The following is a 19,496-nucleotide window of genomic DNA, read 5'->3' as shown; positions in this document are numbered from 1 at the left end:
ATATTCTGCTCTACATTGAAAAGCGGGTGCCTCCTGTGGTTCTGAATGTATGCACTTTAGCTTGGCAGGTATAAGGTAACTAACAATGTGGGGTTGAAACAATGCAAATGGTTGCCTCACTTGCAGAACTGTCCCATCACAAACCCCATCAGGCTGACTCATAAAATCAAGGCTGTAAAAAAAAACCCACAACTGTTGGCAAACATGATGTGTGGCCTAGCTTATGTTCTTATGAAGGTTTAATTAGTATGTTCTAGCTGGGTCTCCTACATTTAAAATTGTTACTTAAAATGGTAATGTGATATATATGAATAAGAACATGAGAGTGAAATCAGAATCAGAAAAGTAGGTGATAACCTAATTAAAGGGAGATCTAATCAATTTCTGAATCACGGATTTTCCACTAACTGTAGCTGGGCAAGTTACAGTTTTCTTGAGCTTTAGTTTCTTCATGTATAAAATAGAGATAATAGCTCCTACATCAAAGGGCTGTCATGAAGATTATGATACCTAACAATGATGGTAATAATAGCAATATTTACGGAAGACTTACCATGTACCAGGCACATGCTAAGTACTTTAACATGTTATTCCCTATGAAGAAGATATTTTTATCCCTATTTTATAAATCAGAAATATGAGGCTCATAAAGATAAAATTATTCACCCAAGTTCACACAGCAAGCAAATGAGTGGAACTAAAATTCAAAGCCAGGCATTATGGCTCCATAACCCGTGGTCTCAATGTGCTGCCTAACTCAGGTCATTCATCCCTCATCCCTTCTAACCCTTTGATCTTTTTCTCACTTCTCTTCAACGGCCCCTGCTACTAGCCAGGCTGCCCCATCCCAATAGGACCCAGTTCCTCTGAAAACTATAAACTGGTACTCACTGTGGTGGTCAGCTTTCCTCCATTCTTCTGAACATACTGGATGGAATCATGGATTGTCGAGAAGAGACCAAGCAGTACATTCTCCATGTCATAGATTCTGTACATGCCGTTCACCAGTTCTTCAAGAGACAGGATGTATTCTCTCCAGTACTTGTCAATCTCCACCACACCCGCCATACAGCCTTGCATGACCACATTGCAGTAGCCACCACAAGGCTTAACCATCATCAGTCCTTGGCAGTAAGAGCAGTACCACATTCTGGTGAGCATTCGGCCACAGTCCTTACTGAACTTCAGGTGATCAGTTGTGTTGATCACTTCGATTCCAAGATTCAGGGCCTGGAGGAAGATCCTAGTAACTTGCAGTGACTTGGAAACCTGGGTCATAATAAGCTTGGGGAAATTCCCAAATACTTTCAGGTCACGCCTTGCCCCACGGAGGCACTCATTGATGTCTAAGGCTGACTCAGGCAGGCCTGGATTCATCAGCTGGGTATAGATGACTGGAAACAGGCTATCAAACAGTTCATTGACCATATCATCCACGTTGATGTCAGAACCCAGGATGTAGAGAGACACGTCGGTAAAAAATTCACCCACAAACTCAAAAGCTTGTGGGGTCAGGCTTGGATAGTTGTTTTTGAACATGGCATTGGTATAATTCTTGGCATGACGAACGACAATTTCAAAGGCCTCTGTAAAATAAGAGATAGAGAAATGCCCACAAATTTAAAGCATGAAAATCCAGGGTGTAATTGAGTTAGAAATCTCTCTATTGCTATGGTGACTAAGGTCCCATTTGCCTTAAATAATTGACTCATACTGCCTCGACTCCTGCAGTTGCTTGCTCCTATAAATCAATTTTCCTTTCTGAATATAAACTCCAAACCCTGATGTGTAGATAAATTCTTAAACACACAAATTATATTTCAAATGACAAAAGCCAGGATTCAGTTAACATTTCGGCCTCTCTTGAAAATACTGATTAAAAATAGGCTAAGTGAGAAGTTATTTTTCTTTCTCTAATTGATTTATTTAGTTAAACATGTCTTGTATTTCAAGACATTTCATTTTGGGATGGAGATAAATATTTGACAACAAACCATATACTATGTAAACTCACATAACCATTTAAGCCTGTTCAGCCCTGGAGGAGAGGCAAGTTTTTAGCCAAGAATAAAAGCTATCACAAATTTAATCATTTTTGGTAGCTGTTTTCTAGATAACTTCAAAGGGAACTATCTAACAGATTGCCAGATATAGAAATGGAATTTATCCCTTAAATGAGTATCTGGATGGAAAAAAAAAAAGCAATCCATGCACTTATCCATACATTTGATATTGAAAACACCACCTCTGGGATTTGCAAGCCGAACATCTGGAATTACAACTGCTAAGCTTCTTTGGTAAGTTCGGCTTCCACATGGCTTAGAAGCCTTGGCTTATATGCTCTACAGAAGCTACGAATTCAGTATTACATCTCCTGCTCCTACCCCTTGGCATAAGACCCAATTAGTGTCATTGGGTTGAGAGAGAAAGTAGTAATGTCACCATCTCATTTTCTTCAAACTGAAACACTCGAGACATAAATTATTCCAAATAATCAGAGTCCCACATTAATATAAGGGAAGAGAAAATAACCACAATAATAGGTTTTTCAAGAAATAAGACAGTTTAAAAACAAACAAAAATAACCAAGTTTCTTGAGACATTTAAAATTAACTTAGTACTTTCTTTCATTTCCTTCCAAAGTGCAAAGGTCCGTGACAGATGTACTCCAAATGATGCCAATTCATGAGGCTTGAAAAATCAAATTATTACCACTTTCAGACTACTAGAGAGACTGTACGCCAACAGCTCCTTGGGATCACTTAGTCCAGCATCTCAGTCACCTATGACAGAAGTGATGTCTAGGTTGTGCCACCACCATCTGCCCCAGATCACTCACAAGGTAGAACACGCTTGCTAGATTCTTCCCTTGAGCTTATGACTTGCCCTAAAATGTTGAACAGATGCCAATGCAATTCTACTGGGTTTTCAAGCCCACTTGAGAAAGTTAATCTTCATTTCCACCAGTTGCTATATGTTCACATGTTTGTTTTATTTTGTATAGAATGCCAAGAAATTCCTGGAAAGTTTATCTATCTTATAACAATCTCTTCCTAACCCCATCAATCATTGACTCTAAAGGTTTAATGAGGCCAAGAGATCAACTAACTGAAAACAAAGGATCAGTGAATTCTTTAAAATCATCAGAAATATGGAGATTTAGAACTACTCATTTATTTTTATAAAATAAATTTGTATTTATTGATTCTGAGAGAGAGAGAGAGAGAGAGAGAGAGAGAGAGAGAGATATTTGTTGTTCCACTTATTTATTCATTCATTGGTTGATTCTTTTATGTGCCCTAACAAGGGATCGAACCTGCAACCTTGGCATATCAGGACAATGCTCTAACCAACTGAGCTACCTGGCCAGGGCTTACTTATTCATTTCAACTTTAGCTAGCAATCATTTATTATATATTAGGCTCTGTGCTAGGTACTAGGTGTATATATAAGTGTTGGGTAGATGGAGATAAATGATACACCATCCTTGTATTAAAAATACAAGCTATATGGTTTAGCATTCACAAAGCATTTCAAAGTATATTATAATATCTACTTTTTGCAACAACTTTCTGATTTGGTATTGCAATCCCCATTTTATAAATGATGAAATTGAGACTCAGCAGAGGTTAAGCACTTTCCCAGGGTCACACAACTGCAAAGTAGAAGCAGTCAATTCAGAGACTAGTTTCTCTCAGCATTGGTTACACCCCAGCTGCCCTTGGCCCTATAGCCAATACACATAATTTCAAAAACCTTTTTAAAGTTATTTTTTAAGCTCATTATTTTTCCATTGGCTTCTTCTCTATGAACAGAAATATATTAGGAGAAATTTTAGCCCAAAGACCAACAAAACAGTCATACTTTAACCTTTGCCTTGGGGAAACATGAGGTAAGAGAAGGAAGAGTGGCAATGCAATGCTACCCTGCAGATCTCAATCATCTAAGCTACCCTAAAACGAATTATCTACAAGGCAAATTTCATCTCTAGCACAGGGTATTTGTTGTCTAATGTGCAAAACATACGACAGTGAAATTCCATAGACTATACTGCCATAACCTTTTTCAAAGTTTCTGTAACTAGCACTGTTGGATCAATAGAAAAAATTACAAAAGATCATGAACTCTTCTGCAGAAAGAATTAACAACATATACTGCAGTGGGAAAAAGGGCTAGGGGTTTATATCTAACCTCAAGCTCACATGTGCTCCCTGCTCCAACTTTCAAAGCTCAGAATCCATTTAGTACATCTCTGGGTGTTGTCCATCCCCCTTACTTCTATATCACTGGACAACAGACTGAACCATAACCACTCAAGCAAAGGCTCCTTGGAGACTTATAGGAACCAACACTAGATGAAAAATGATACTCAGCTTGAGGTTGGCAACTTGAGGTTTAATGGAATGAAGCCAAGGCCTAGAATTACTGCAAGGAAGTTCAACTCATTGATTTTTTTGGTCAGATAATATTATACCCTTAAGGTAGGGGAGGTTTTCCTTTGTCTTTTTCCTGGGAAGTGGTCAAGAGCTATGTCCAGGAAAATTTGGAACAATGTAAAATCAGAGATATTATGAAAACTTTGGCATGAAACAGAAAATATTCTAATTTTTGTTTTACAATATAAAGATAAATGATACAGATAAACATATCGAATAAAATGAATTAATATACATCCAAATATAGCAAGGTTTCTAGATTTGTACATGTCCTCATTATCATCCTGGTCACCACTGTTTGGACACACTCTAGTATTGTCAACATCCTCCATAAATTATGGTGGTCAAAAAGGAACACAATTCTCCAGATGTAGTTTGATATGTGAAGTGTACAATCAGGCTATTTCCTCTCTTTAAATGGTTCAATAACTTCTATATCCCCAGTCTAGGACACAGAACATATCGCTAAACCTAGACAGAAAGAAATGTGTTTTCATGGGCCTTTTCAGTAGAAGACTGGATAATTTTTAAGAGGAAAGTATACTTGTGGTTGGAAAATAGAAATAAATGAACCATTGAGTTCCCATCAAGCCCTTAAGAAAAACGTAGTCCTCTCCCCGTGGACACAGACAATAGTGTGGTGGAGGCCTGGGGTGGGGAATGGGTGTGGGGTGGAAGAGGTCAATGGGGAAAAAGGGGACATCTGTAACATTTTGACCAATAAAAAAAAAAAAAATAGAATAAGGTAGTCCTTATAGAAGCACGTTACTTTTTTCAAGGTAGTTTTCCAGAATTTTAAGAATGGCAAATACTTTATAAGAAGAACTTTTAAATTCCTAGGATGAATGTCACATCATGGATTGGGCTCGAAAACAGTCCTTGTTTTCCAGCATAGTTACCTTAATTGAAAAAGAAAACTTTGAATTTTTTTGTAAAGTATATGATTGTCTAACCACTATGCTGAATACCTGAAACTAATACAAAATAATATTGAATATAAACTATAATTGAAAAAATAAAAAATTAAAAAAAAAAACAAAACCGAATATTCTTTCACCATGAGATCCAGCAATTGTGCTCCTAGTTTTTTACCCAATGTAGTTGAAAACTTGTGTTCACACAAAAACCTGCACAAGAATGTTTATAGTAGCTTATTTTTATAATCACCCAAAACTGGAAACAAGCAAGGTGTCCTTCAATAGGCTAAACAAAAAGTGGTATATCCATACAATGGAATACTATTTAGCCATAAAAAGAAATGAGCTATTAAATCATCAAGAGATATAAAGGAATCTTAAATATCTCTTGCTAAGTGAAAGAAGCCAGTTTTAAAATGCTACATACTGCCTGATTCCAAATATTTGAGGTTCTCTAAACAGCAAAACTATGGAGACACTAAAAAGACCACTGGTTACCAGGGATTTGGGGGTGGGAAAAGAATGGGAGGGAGGTGAATGGGTGAAGCTGAGGATTTTTAGGGTGGTGAAACAGTTCTGTATGATATTCTTACAGAGGATACAAGACATTATGCATTTGTTAAAACCCACAGAACTGTGCAACCTAAAAAATAAATCTTAATGTAAACTATGAAGTTTAGTTAATAATAATGTATTTATATTGATTCATTAATTATAACATGTACCACACCAATGCTAATAATGTAGGAAACTTTGTGCAAGGGAGAGGGAGCAAATAGAAACTCTGTACTTTGTGCTTCATTTTTGTTTAAATCAAAAAATGTTCTAAAAAGTAAAGTCTATTAATTTTTTTAAATGACAAAATCTGGACCTTGGAAATTAGTTTTGAGGAGCCAGTGACTATAACCACTGAAAAATGTTAACTCTTTACCTCCTTTTTTCTCCCAATCTACTTTGACATTTCTTTCATGAGTTAGGGAGTTTTAACACACAATAGATGCCATATGGCATCAATGTAATTTTAATTGGGAAAACCACCAGAAAAAGTTAATGGACCAAAACACCCAAATAGGTAACACATTTCAATGTTATTTTTGAATACAGAATGATTTTTTTTTTTAAGTCAGCCACATAAAAATGGCAAGATTAGGTTGTAAGAAAAGCCCCCACATTTTCTAAAATAGTTCATAGAGAAGACACTAAAAGTGTTGCTCCAACTTCTGTTCAATTTTTCTGGCATTTAATGTTCCACAAGAATTTAACTAGAATTAAGCAAGTTTAGAAATAAGTTGCTATTAAATATAAGCCATTTATTTGTGCAGGCCCATGACCAAACTATAAACTTATGTAGTCTTGCTTTTTAAGTTTTACATACTAGGCTTCTAAATACCAAGGTAAATTAATTAGAAATAAAAAAAATAGTGACATTTTTCAAGGCTATTACATGTATCATTTCATTGATAGGTAGGTAGACAGAGATGATAGATGACAGATGATGATAGATGATTAGATAGATAGATAGATAGATGATAGATAGATATAGATAGATAGATAGATAGATAGATAGATAGATAGATAGATAGATGATAGATAGATAGATAGATAGATAGATAGATAGATAGATAGATAGATAGATATAGATATAGATAGATGATAGATAGATATAGATAGATGATAGAATGAACAATAGTTAGATAGATATTTTCCCCTAAGGGTACTACAGACCAAAGAAGACCATTAAAAATAATTCACTCTCTTCCGGCTGGCGTGGCTCAGAGGTTGAGCATTGACCTATGAACCAGGAGGTCACAGTTCAATTTCGGGTCAGGGCACATGCCCTGGTTGTGGGCTCAAACCCCAGTAGAGGAAGTGCAGGAGGCAACCAATCAATGATGATTCTCTTATCATTGATGTTTCTATCTCTCTCTCCCTCTCCCTTACTCTCTCTGAAATCAATAAAACATGTTTAAAAAAATTAAAGATTCACTCGCCCTGCTTGGTGTCGCTCAGTTGGTTGAATGTTGTCCCGCGCACCAAAAGGTACCTGGTGTGATTCCCAGTCAGGGCACATACCCAGGTTGCAGGTTCTATCTCTCTCACATCAATATTTCTTTCTATTTCTCTTTCTCTTTCTTTCTCTCTCTCTCTCTCTCCCCCCCACACACACATTGATGTTTCTCTCTCTCTACCTCTCCCTGTGATTCATGTTATCCAATCATTTTTCCTGCTTCACATTTGTTGCTAAAAAGCACAGACCAAATTTATGGTCTACCTCTATCAAGCATAGTAAACGTCATGTCTTGTATTATGTATTATAACCTTACATCATACTTTCCTACCAGTATTTTCACCTTTTCCTGATTGTTTCTATGCATTTTCGTTGCATCATATCTTGCTTTTATTACGTGCACTTTTGGAGAGTACTTTACACTCTTTTTGGGTCAAGGTAGGATATAAATAAGTAGGTGTGTATATAAATTAGGTGGAGAGAAAGAGGAGCTCTATTTACCATTTCAAGACAAAACATTGTTTCAACAGCCTATTCTTATGAGTTTTAGTAGCAACTAAAATATCTGTATTCATAAATGGCTCATTAGCAGCCTAACACTGTTTTCTCCAGCAGTTGTCAGGGCCCGAGGTTGAATCTGCATACATAATCCTTCCTAAATCTTTTATCTTCTGACCCTTTAACCAAATCTTTAAAATTTTGGTCAAATGTACTTAACAACTCTAAGATTAGGTAGGCACTAATAAAGCCAGCTTTGTCATGGCCCACAAAATGTCTGTTTTCACATTGGATTCAGAAATAAACCACCCTTGAGAAATCAGGAAAGTGGCTAAACAGAAGAATGTAGGGAACCCTAGATAATGACTTATTTCTAAAATTGATAAAACTTTATTTTAAGAAAAAAATTGTCTTACAGAAGCCACTGAGGTTTAGGAACTCATTTTACTGTGGACACACCAATAATACCTCTTATAAGATCTTATAAGAGACTCTTGTGGGCCAGCATTTTTTATGCTGGACCACACCTTGCGCTATGATCTTGATGCGTTAGTTCTAATACATAATCGTTAGTCTTTTTTCATTCTTCCCTCCCTCCTAAGTATTCACTTGAACAAGCCAATTCTTGGTTGATTGGGAAATATTCTTACTTATTCAAGGTTCCCATGGCTAAGAAATGACACCTGCCAAAAGAGGCATTAAGGTCACATTCTTAGATCTTACAGTTCCCTCTTTACAAAAGAAAGCCTGATACTATCTAAGGAAGTAAAGTTCTATCATTCTTCCCAGAATCCACTATTAAATAGTTAAAAAGCCCCCAGAACTCACCAAATCCACTTAATTAAAATCTTTTCTAAAAACAAACAAACAAACAAAGGTCCTTCTCCAAAGAGCTTATGGGGAGGGGGCATGTATTACTCCAAACGTCACAAGAAGAATGACTTCTGTGTCAGCTAGACCAAAAAAAAAAAAAAAAAAAATCACTAAGACATTCTAGATCTGGTTATTTTCTTGTCAACTTGTGACATTTCCTTTTTCTAGTGTATGACCTTAATTCCATGAATCAAGGCTAAGGAGTTTCTTCTCTTAACCACCTATTACTAACCATAGCTTAGGAAAATAAAAATAGGCTTTTGAAGACATACTGAAAGAAAGATTCTGCTCTATAGAGAGGGCATGGCTTCACTTAAAGGTTTAAATGCAAACATCTGGTAATGCCTTTATCTAATAAAAACCTGTATTTCTTTTCAGTATACCTGTAGATATTGAAAAGAACAAGCTCAACAACTAGGGGATCTTTTATGTTGTTGTTAGGACAATTAATGTGTTCGTTTGACACAGTCTTGCTCTTGTCTGATCTTCTGTCTTCCTTTAACCATTTAGACACTAAATGAATATCTTAAAAAGTTCAATTGTCAGTAGTTTATGCAACCATTGTTACTGGAGAGAACTGTGTCTGTAACTTGTCATTAAAAGTTTTCATAGCACTTTGTATTTCTGCAAGTGCTTCTGCAGTGCTTTAGTGATTTCAAAAGCAACATACTCCTCTTCCCCATGGTTACTGCAAATGCATTCCCATCTCCTTCCTCTCACTAATGAGACATACTAGATCTGAGGTGGCTTAGAATTTACACACACATGCTCCTATGGCCTTATTCATTCATATACTCAACAAGTACCCACTGAACCCTCTTTATAACAATTTTCTTTTTTCTTTTCACACATAGAGAGCCATGAGATTACTGTCCACTCTCTTGTGAAAGATAAAGTAGATCTAGGGAAAGATATCCCAAGACCTAAAAGTTTAGGCTATTGCTTCTCCTGCTGAGCCGTACATGTGTCCAAACCAAATTTCAACTTGTTTGGGACCTAAATTATCACAGGACCTTGATATTATGTAAAGTCAACAACATTAAGCACTTGCTAGAAAACCATTTTAAGACCTTTTTTGAGGCATCTTAGCTGTCTCATTAGATTGACTGCTCTTATATAAAAATATATTTTTCCATTTAATATTTACTAAATGCACACTATCTGCTAGACTGTGAATAAAACACGCAAGCAATATGGTTTTTATGGCTTAGAGGCTTGCAATAGCCAGCTGTGATAAAATCCTGGATGGCCTATTTCCTTTGAAAAGCAAAAAATAACTTATAGATATGAAAGTACATTTTGTGCTCAGAGTCTGCTATAGCCTAAGTATACATAGTATACATGGCAACACGATCACCATAACTGAGTGTTTCATGTTGCTTCAGAGCTTTCAAATTTGTGTTCTCATTTAATTCTCCCCTTCTATCACTGAAAGTGAATGTGTGTGTGTGTGTGTAAGTGGGGGTGATGTGTGTGTAATGCACATGTGTATGAACAGTAGTTAAGAGAAATATTTTCTCAATTTCACAGATGAGGTTACTGAAACCAAGATTGGCTCCAAATCCTATGGCTATGTGGTAGCTGGTGGCAGGAACGAAACATAGGAACATAGGACTCCTGACTATCTGTGCAATGTGTTTTCCATTATATCCACCTCCTTCCAGGAAAAATATCACATGGCATTTAAAAAGTAACTTTAGGTATAATAAGAACTAATGTCCATAGAGCATTTACCTCTGCCAGGCGGTGTTTTAAGTGCTTTATGTGAATTAATTCAGGTATTGTCAGGACTATCCTATGAGGTAGGTATACTATTGTCTGCATTTTATAGATAAGAAAACTGAGGTACAGATTAAGTAACTTGCTAAACGTTATACAGTCAGTAAATAAAAGAGCCAAGATTTAAATTCATGCAGTCTGACACCAGAGCTTACACACTAAAACACTATGCAATAATGCCTCAAGGTATGGGTGGCTTGTCTTTTTTTTTCCCCTTTTGGTTCAACTACACCTTCATATTTCCACTGTTTGGCTATCCTGGGTTTATTGGATGTTTCAGGAAAATAATTCCATAACTTGAGTAAGATGTGAGGAACAAGGCAAAAGTCTGAATGATTCCAACTGCTTACCAAGAACAATAATTTCCTGGAAATATATTGCCTGCAGTGCCTTATAGCTATGATGAAATAAAAATTATAAGAAAATAAGTGGGGTTTTAAGGTCAATATGGTGCATTTCCTAGGGGTTACTAACATGGGTATGAAATCTCAGAGCTCTCAGCTCTAATCACAAAACTATGGTATTTAATTTAAAAGCTAGACTTTTCAAAAAGGCCAGGCCCTCCCTTGAGCTTCAAAGGGCTACTGGCAGAGACAGGACTCAAGGTCCAGGACCTTGACAGCTTCTTGGGACTCAGTCTCCTACAGGGTACTCCAGTACATGAAACACAGTGAAGGTGAAGGCCAGGGGACTCATGAAGAATGGCTTAACTCAGGAGGAGACAGCTGCTTAGGTGCCCTCAGTGGGCAGCAACCAAAGACTTGGCAGAAAGGTATTACCACAGTGGCTCCAACAAATTCAATGGCAGGAGGGAAGGGGTGGAAAACCAACAAAGGTTAACCATGTGGCTTTCTTTTGAACTTGTCAGAAGGAGAGAAACTTTTACCTTGTGCAAACTGCTCTTATATACTACCAACTTTATAAAATAATTTTTGCTCCCACATTGGAACTGAGTTGTGTGTGTTGTATATATGTGTCTGGTATTAGTCTATGTGACGGAACTGGGTGGGAAGACAGGTGAATCTCCAGGATTAAGTTAGAACATGACAAAAATAGTCAGCTGGTAGAAAAAATCATGGTGTGACTCTGTAGACAGTTCTGGTGAACCTAGGCATGGAAGTCTCTGTTTCTCCCAGTTTTCTTTCAAGTGCCATCAAGACACTGAAGCAACCACTATGATTTGCAATTATGACTTGACTGCTTAATAGTCTGATAAAAGCTGGCTGCTTCACAAGAAGTCTGTAATGTTTACAAGCAGAAGGGGAAGTGGTTCACAATTTATTGAGCATCAAGCACGTAAAGAATTCTTTCTCCTAGAAGAACTTGGAAGTAAGTAAAGGTGACTCCATGTACCTTCCCATGAATCAAACTTTTCTTCCTTTTTTCAGGGGGTATTTAACAATCTCTTCTTGACACAGATTTTGTTTAAGAAGAAAATTGTTGTCATGTATCCAAAAATCCAGCGTGGAGGAAGACAAGATGGTGGCGTAGGTAACAGCTGCACCCACCGCCTCTCGAAACCACATGGAAATTACAACGAAGACACAAAACCACCATTGTGGAGACGCGGCCGTGGGCCCACACCCGGTGCCTCGGGTAAACCCGGGAGGGAATCTCGGCGGCGGGGGTCTCCCGGAGGAGGGAGGGGTGCCAGCCCCACAGCAGGGCCCCAGCCCAGGGCTCCAGGGCCGGGAAGAGACGTCCCCACAACTCCGGGCTGTGAAACCAGCGGGGACTGTCCTTGAGGGTCGTGGAGGCCGCGGGAGCCCCAGCAGCTCCTCTTAAGGGCCCGGCACGGACTCACTCGGAGGCTCCCTCTGAGCCCAGCGCCGGGAGCAGCCTGAGAGGACCCGGGACACTCGGGGAGGAACTAACCTGCCTGAGATCCGGGTGAGAGGCGGAGGGCGGCTTCCTCCCAGGCAGAAGGGCTGGCAGAGGCCATGGCTCCTTTGGCGAGTCCTCCTTGCACAGCCGGCAGGCAGGCGCCATGTTTGAATCGCCAGCACCTGACTCACACCTTTGGCCCCGCCCCGTGATTCCCAGAGGCCCCGCCCCTCCCCACCTGCAGCTCATCCAGGCCATTTCCAGGGGCTTTTCTATGCAAGTGGCCTCTCGAGCCTCATGCTTAGGACTTTCCTAAAATCTCTCAAACAAGCAGCAGCTGCCCCATAGGGCTTGATAAGTGGCCCCAGGCCTGGCACTAGCGGCAGCTGCACTGGCTCATTTCTTGGCCTCTCCTGGGCACCTCCAAGCCCAGCACAAGTAGCAGCCAACTACGGTTTGCTGTGTGGCTCATGCTGGGTGGCCCTGGGCAAGGCACAGGCACAGGCTGACATTGCACCTCCCGGGAGGCCCCAGAGACACTGTACTCGGTGGTCAGACTCGACCACAACCCTACCACATTCACAAGTGACACACTCAAGGGGTGCCCTTGGTGAACGCAAAAGCTCCACTGAAGTAAATCCTGCTCCATAGGGGGATCTCCAGCACAGCAGCTCTCTGGGTGTAGCTGTAGCTGGTCCTCACAGCTGATTGGTCTGGGGGTCAATTCCTCCCAGTGATGCCAACAGCAACCAAGGCTCAACTACAAAAGGACAGTGCACACAGCCCTCACAGGGGAGCACCTAGAAGGCCCAGCTCAGGTGACTGCAGAGGCTGAGCTACTGGACCCTACAGGACACCTACTACACAAAGCCACTCTACCAATCCCAGGAGACAGAGCAGCTCTACCTAATACACAGCAACAAACACCAGGAAGCAGCCAAAATGTGGAGGCAAAGAAACATGTCACAAAGGAAAGAACAAAAGAAAACTCTAGAAAAGGAACTAAATGAAATAGATCCAAGCAAGCTAACAAATACAGAGTTCAGAATAATGGTTACAAGGATGCTCAAGGATATTAGTAAGAGTATGACAAAAATAATTGAGAAAATCGATGACATAATAAAGGACCAATTTGAAATGAAGGCTACAGGAACTGAAATGAAGAATAATTTACAGGGAATCAACAGTAGAGTAGAGGATGCTGAGAATCAAATCAGCAATTTGGAACATGAAGAAACAAAAAACACCCAACCAGAAAAGCAAAAAGAAAAAAGAATTCAGAAATATGAAGATAGTATAAGGAGCCTCTGGGACAACTTCAAGAGGCCCAACATTCATATTATTGGGGTGCCAGAAGGGGAACAAAGAGACCAAGAAATTGAAAACCTATTGGAAAAAATAATTACAGAAAACTTCCCTTACCTGCGGAAAGAAATAGACTTACAAGTCCAGGAAACACAGAAGGTCCCAAACAAGAGGAACCCAAAGAGGCCCACAGCAAGACACATCATACTTAAAATGCCGAAGGTTAAAGACAAAGAGAGAACCTTAAAAGCACCAAGAGAAAAGCAGTTAATTACCTCCAAGGGAGCACCCATACGACTGTCAGCTGATTTCTCAACAGAAACTTTGCAGGCCAGAAGGGAGTGGCAAGAAATATTCAAAGGGATGAAAAACATGGAACTACAACCAAGATTGCTCTACTCAGCAAAGCTATCATTTAGAATTGAAGGTCAGATAAAGAGCTTCTCAGACAAGGAAAAGCTAAAGGAGTTCATCACCACCAGACCAGCACTACAGGAAATGTTGAAGGGTCTTCTTTAACAAGAAGCTAATGAACAAAAGAATCTGACGAACTAAATAGATCCAGAGACATTGACGCATGTAACATATGGTCATATTTCAGATGGAAGAGGGAAGGGGGGTGGAGGGTGAGAAGAGATTAACCAAAGAAGTTATATTCATATATGCATAACCCATGGACACAGACAATGACAGGGTGAAGGCCTGGGGAGGGGATGGGACCTAGGTGGAGGGGGTCAATTGGGGGGAAAAATGGGACACCTGTAATACTTTCAACAATAAAGATAAATTTTTAAAAAAATACAGTGTGTACATATCTAAGAACTGCCTATGATTTCTCTCCTCCTTCTTACCCCACATCACCTCCTTCTCTCCACCTTAATTTCTGGATGAAGAACCAATTTTACTGACATCTAGAATGCTGAGATGCAGTAGGAAAAAAAAAATACTACAGTACCAGTATGATGTATGAGGCAGGTCAACTAATGTTTCTTGGCCTGAATTAATTATTAATTAGTATCTATTTGCCCTGAACCAGCTAAATCCTGAGGCTTGGCTGCTACTTGAATTCTGGTCTGTAGCAATTATTGGAGGCTTCAGCAACTATCTGAAAAGCCTAAAACCCTAGTGCAAATTCAAAGAAATGAGTTAGAGAAACAACTCTTTTATTAAAAATTACTGTATTTGTTTTTAAAAGGGATAACATTTCTTAAGACATAAGTATATAAAGGACATGTTCCTTTATATATTATATATATATAACTACAATAGTTCCTTGTAGCAAATGCTGAATGCCATGCATGCATGAGCATACCACCCTCCTTTTACAAAGGATGACAATGCTGGTCATAACGACTGTGCAAATTGTATTGCAAAACAACAAGTGATATTAATGACTAAGGACTGGGTGACCTAATGGAATTTGACCTTCTGAACAATCTTGAACAGTTGATTATTTTAACAAACTGTGAAAATGGGTTTAAAAGGAAGTTATAAAAATGGAGAGCCAGAAATTGAGATAATCCTGGAATTGCAACCTGCATGAAGAAATGCTGTGGTCAGAAAGGCAAGAAACCACTCCCACAAATACAAATGCTTGATTCAGCTTCTAATTTTATACTGTCCAGGTACCTCTGGCAACTATCACATGCAATATTACAATCTATGACAGAGCCTCAGGTCTTGAGCTGGAAATAGGAAGCAAGTCGCTCAGAGCTACCTTGGTTACTTGGTAGCATCAGAGACATGAACATCTTTTGCTGCCATTTGTCCCCAAGCTTCTAACAACTGCAAGTCTTTCTTTACAGAAGACCCAAGCCCACAATTTTAGAACTCTCTTAGGTAAACCTCTGGCAGCCCCTGCCATTAACTTTCCCACTGCATTCCAGATAAGGGGGAAAAACTGAGCACGGGATCTTCCTCATAGCAAGATGCTTTTTCTTTTAGTTTTCAGGAGTTGCATCCTCTTTGGTCACAATGAATTTCCTTCCTTTTAACTTCTCCATCTCTCACCCCCACAAACTTACTTAATATTTAAATCTGGAAGTGAATGGGGGAAGGGATGAATCAATGGAAGATAGTTCCACCAGGACAGATGGACAAGGGACAGTATAAACTCTCAAGGCTCAATGCCTGTGAAGGAAACATCTGTGGGAAAGAAAATCCAGCTGTTGGCCAGACCAGCTCCATTTATGTCTGCTCTGGTACAATGACATTTTCTGGGTTCAAAGAAGACATTGCCTACATTACTAAAAGGGCACTATTTTAAAGTAATGCTTGGAATGATCTGATGTCTAAAGTGGCTTTCTGCCAAAAGGACCTTTGCCACAGTGCAACATTCAAAAGTCCTTATTTTAAATGGGCATTTAAAAATGGTCCATTGCTGTAATTTGGCAATGTGCCTGGAAAAAGCTGATTCTGAGATGGGGCATTTTAAAGAAAAATCCCCAAAATGTAAGTTACAGTCACTTTCCTTAATGAGGCCTTCTGATCCTGTTGCTTAGCACATTCCTTAGACATGCCTGGGGGTCCTCTGTGTGGGCCTGGAGGCAGCCCCAGTTCCAGTGCAAAGGAAGACACAGCACAATTGCAGTATGTCCTCTGCTGACTTCACTGACCTCAACTGAGCTATAAATTCCAGCTCGTGGGGTCTAGGACACTGGAATTGACAACACTGAAAATTTTATCTGTTTAAAAAGAAGATGAGGGGGAAACCCTCAAAATGCCATTGTATTGTTCCAGTTTGAGACATGTGCCACAAAAAGAACAATTAAAATTTAACTCTGTCGTTGTCCAAAATCTGTGTGTGGAAGTCACTAAGGTTAATTCCTCTTGCCCAGAATGACTGAAACCAAAATAGAGAAATGAACTGTTGTCTATTATTCCTTAGGCTCGAAATTCTTTGGGTAGGGAGGGGAAAGGAAAGATAGGTGCCCTGTGGTTCTAGCATACCGCCGATGATTCAACGGGATAGTAAAGTACGTAAATGATGTTAAAATCACTCCTGTAACAGACTCATAATTAGCCTGCCCAATTCCTATGCTAAGTCTTTAAGCTTTTAAGAACTGTTTAGATCTTAGTTTTTACTATGGAACAAGTTATCATATGCTGACAAATGATAACATGCCTCTTTTCCTTGTGTCCCTTTCCTACTCCTCTATTAAATTTTCAGTCTTCTTTCCATGTGCCTCTCAAAGAAAAGCCAAGTGGAGGTCAGCAAATGTGGCCATATAAAAAAAAAAGAAAAGAAAAGTTTACCTGCCATTTTTCAATGCTTGTTAGAGTAAAAATACAATGGTATACAGTATATATTTCTTAGCTGTAGGGTTATGGGGGTCAGCTCACACACTGGCTTGCTATCTTGTTTCCACAAAATGAGATGTCAGATGAGAATGTTAATTTATCTGAGCAGACATATGTCAGTATTGATCATAAAGAAAGACACTGGTACATCCTGCCAGCACATACCAATGCCAAGAAAGGTCTGTTGCTGACAAGCAACCTGGCAACGAGATTCACCATGATTGGTCCCAACCTAGCTGGAGTTGTGTCTCTTTCACTAGCTCATTCTGGCTAATGTTATCATCCTATTCCATCCCTCTATAAATGCTGTGTCCTTTTTAAAAAAATTAAAATATAAGTTAATTTTTTTTTTTAAATGCCCTGGCACCCTTGGTGAGTGGCTCAGTTGGTTGGAACATCGTCCCACACACCAATTCCCTGTCAGAGCACATGCCCAGGTTATAGGTTCAATCCCTGGTTGGGGCGCATGAGAGAGGCAATTGATCTAAGCTTTTCTCCTGCATTGATGTCTCTCTCTCTCCTCCTCCCAGTCTCCCTTTCCTTCTCCTTCTTCCACTCCCTCTCCCTCTCTCCCTAAAAATAAATAAAATAGAATGAGATAAGATAAGATAGATTAAAATGATAAGATAAAAATGCCTCGGCATCCCTGAGCTAGTGCTGATACTGATTGACAATCCAGGTTGAGTATCATTGTCAGCAGACTGGTGCCATAATGATTAAATAAAAGTAATAATGACAACAGTGACTCCAACTGATATCTGCATAGCACATTCATTTGGACCAGGCACTATTCTAAGGCCCTTACACTTATTCATTCATTTAATCCTCACAACCGCCTTATGAGATAGTTATTATCATAATTATTATTCCCATTTTATAGATGAGAAAACCAAGACTTAAAGAACAGAAGTAACTTGCCCAAGGCCACACAGCTAGTAAGTGGTAGAGAGCTAAAATTCAAAGTGAGGTCCATCTGGATCCAAAGCCTGAGCTCTTTAATCACCCCTCTCTAATGCCCAATATAGGAGAATAGAGATTCTCCTTGGAAAGGAGAGGGGAAGGTAGTTTCAAATGGCATATTCACTATTACTAAAATTTCAAATAACATAAAAAGAGGGCATGAGCTTTTAATTTTATTCTGTAGAAATTGTGATAGAGACAGAGGGAGTTAATTGGTTGGAGGATGCAGGAAGACTGGCTTCCAGGAAACCCTATTATGTCTGGAGTTGAGTGTATAATTCTCTCAGAGATGGATTCACATCAACCAAGCTCACAGAGGGCAATGTTTAAAATAGAAAAACACACAGGGTTTGGGGACTCAAAACTCAATTTTGACAATTGATTGAACCCATACTAATAAACACTCCAAAGACTGATGAATAAAAGCTGACTGCCGGCGTACCAATTTATAGTGATAAATGTAATTCACAAAATGACATATCCTCACATAATCTCCCCATGGGTAAACAATATGGGAAGTGAGATTATCCAGAACTTGCTTAATAAACATGGAATCAACGTACACTCAAGTTACAAGATTTGAATGTTTACTAATGGTATCATGTTAAAATATATCTCTATAAATAGTATATTACAGTAACACATTACAACAATAGCTAACACTTATTGAGGGATTACCATGTACCAGGCTCTGTGATAAATACATAAATTACCTTCTTTCATTCTCACAAAAGCCCTAAGCGGTAAGTACCATCATTAAAATTCCCATGTTACAGACAGAAACTGGTGCTTTGAAAGGTATAGCTACTTGTCCAAGGTCATAAAGCTGGGGAGTGGTAGGCATGAGATATTTTGAGACCTTATTCCTAAGCACATTGCTACACTGCCTTCGCACCTAGTCCAGAGTCATACAAGGCAGTCTTTCTACTGGGCAGGTGGGCTGATCAGTGCTACTATCTTTCTCTGTGACTTTCTTCTTTTAATCTGCTTTCATGACCCATGGTCCCTGAAACCCAGTCCCTCATTGACATATTCTTTCTTCAACTGTGTAAACACTGTCAATCAGTCTACTGTCTGGTCTTTTTCTCCCGAGGAGCCATTAAATCTGTCTGTCTCTGTTTTGCTCTCTTTTTTGAAATTTAAAAACTAAAATTCAAAGAAGTAAAATAATAATCACCCATGTTCCCGCCAACTATTATCAACAATAATTAACTTTTGCAATTTGCTTCCAATCTTTTTTCTCCATTTACGCTTTACAAAATTATACAAATAACACATGACTACATTATTCTTTAGTAATTCAGTCTTTCGAAGTGAATTTGCATAGCTCTGTTTTCATTCATGACTTGTTGATTTCCTAGCTTAACTCTTAGAGGGCAATTAGGGCAATTTCCTTTTCAATACTTTCAGGTTCTTGGGGAGGCCCCTCCAAGTTGCTTCCATCACCACACATTACCCCACACATTACCACATATGGTGAGATTGGTATAAACAAACAGGTAAGTAAGCCGGACCACCTTATTAACATTAGAGTTCAAGATTGTGCACTTGGTCTAGCCTGCATAACTCTTTTAATAGTCAAAAAATCCATCTTGG

The 19,496-nt window shown here is 39.0% G+C and overlaps 1 protein-coding gene across 1 annotated transcript in view; it reads right to left on the bottom strand.

Annotated features, from left to right (window-relative positions):
* The window catches only part of GPC3 (glypican 3), a 357,395-nt gene that overhangs the window by 151,859 nt on the left and 186,040 nt on the right, over positions 1–19,496 (bottom strand). Inside the window, exon 3 of the mRNA XM_081125313.1 lies at positions 892–1,586. Coding sequence (XP_080981439.1) covers positions 892–1,586 — 695 coding nt within the window. The remainder of the gene's footprint in view (positions 1–891; positions 1,587–19,496) is intronic.

The sequence above is a fragment of the Miniopterus schreibersii genome (genome assembly GCF_964146895.1).
Source record: "Miniopterus schreibersii genome assembly, chromosome: X".
In the NCBI taxonomy this organism is placed as follows: Eukaryota; Metazoa; Chordata; class Mammalia; order Chiroptera; family Miniopteridae; genus Miniopterus; species Miniopterus schreibersii.
The sequence above is the reverse complement of the archived record's forward strand: the minus strand, read 5'-3'. Positions and strand labels throughout refer to the sequence as shown.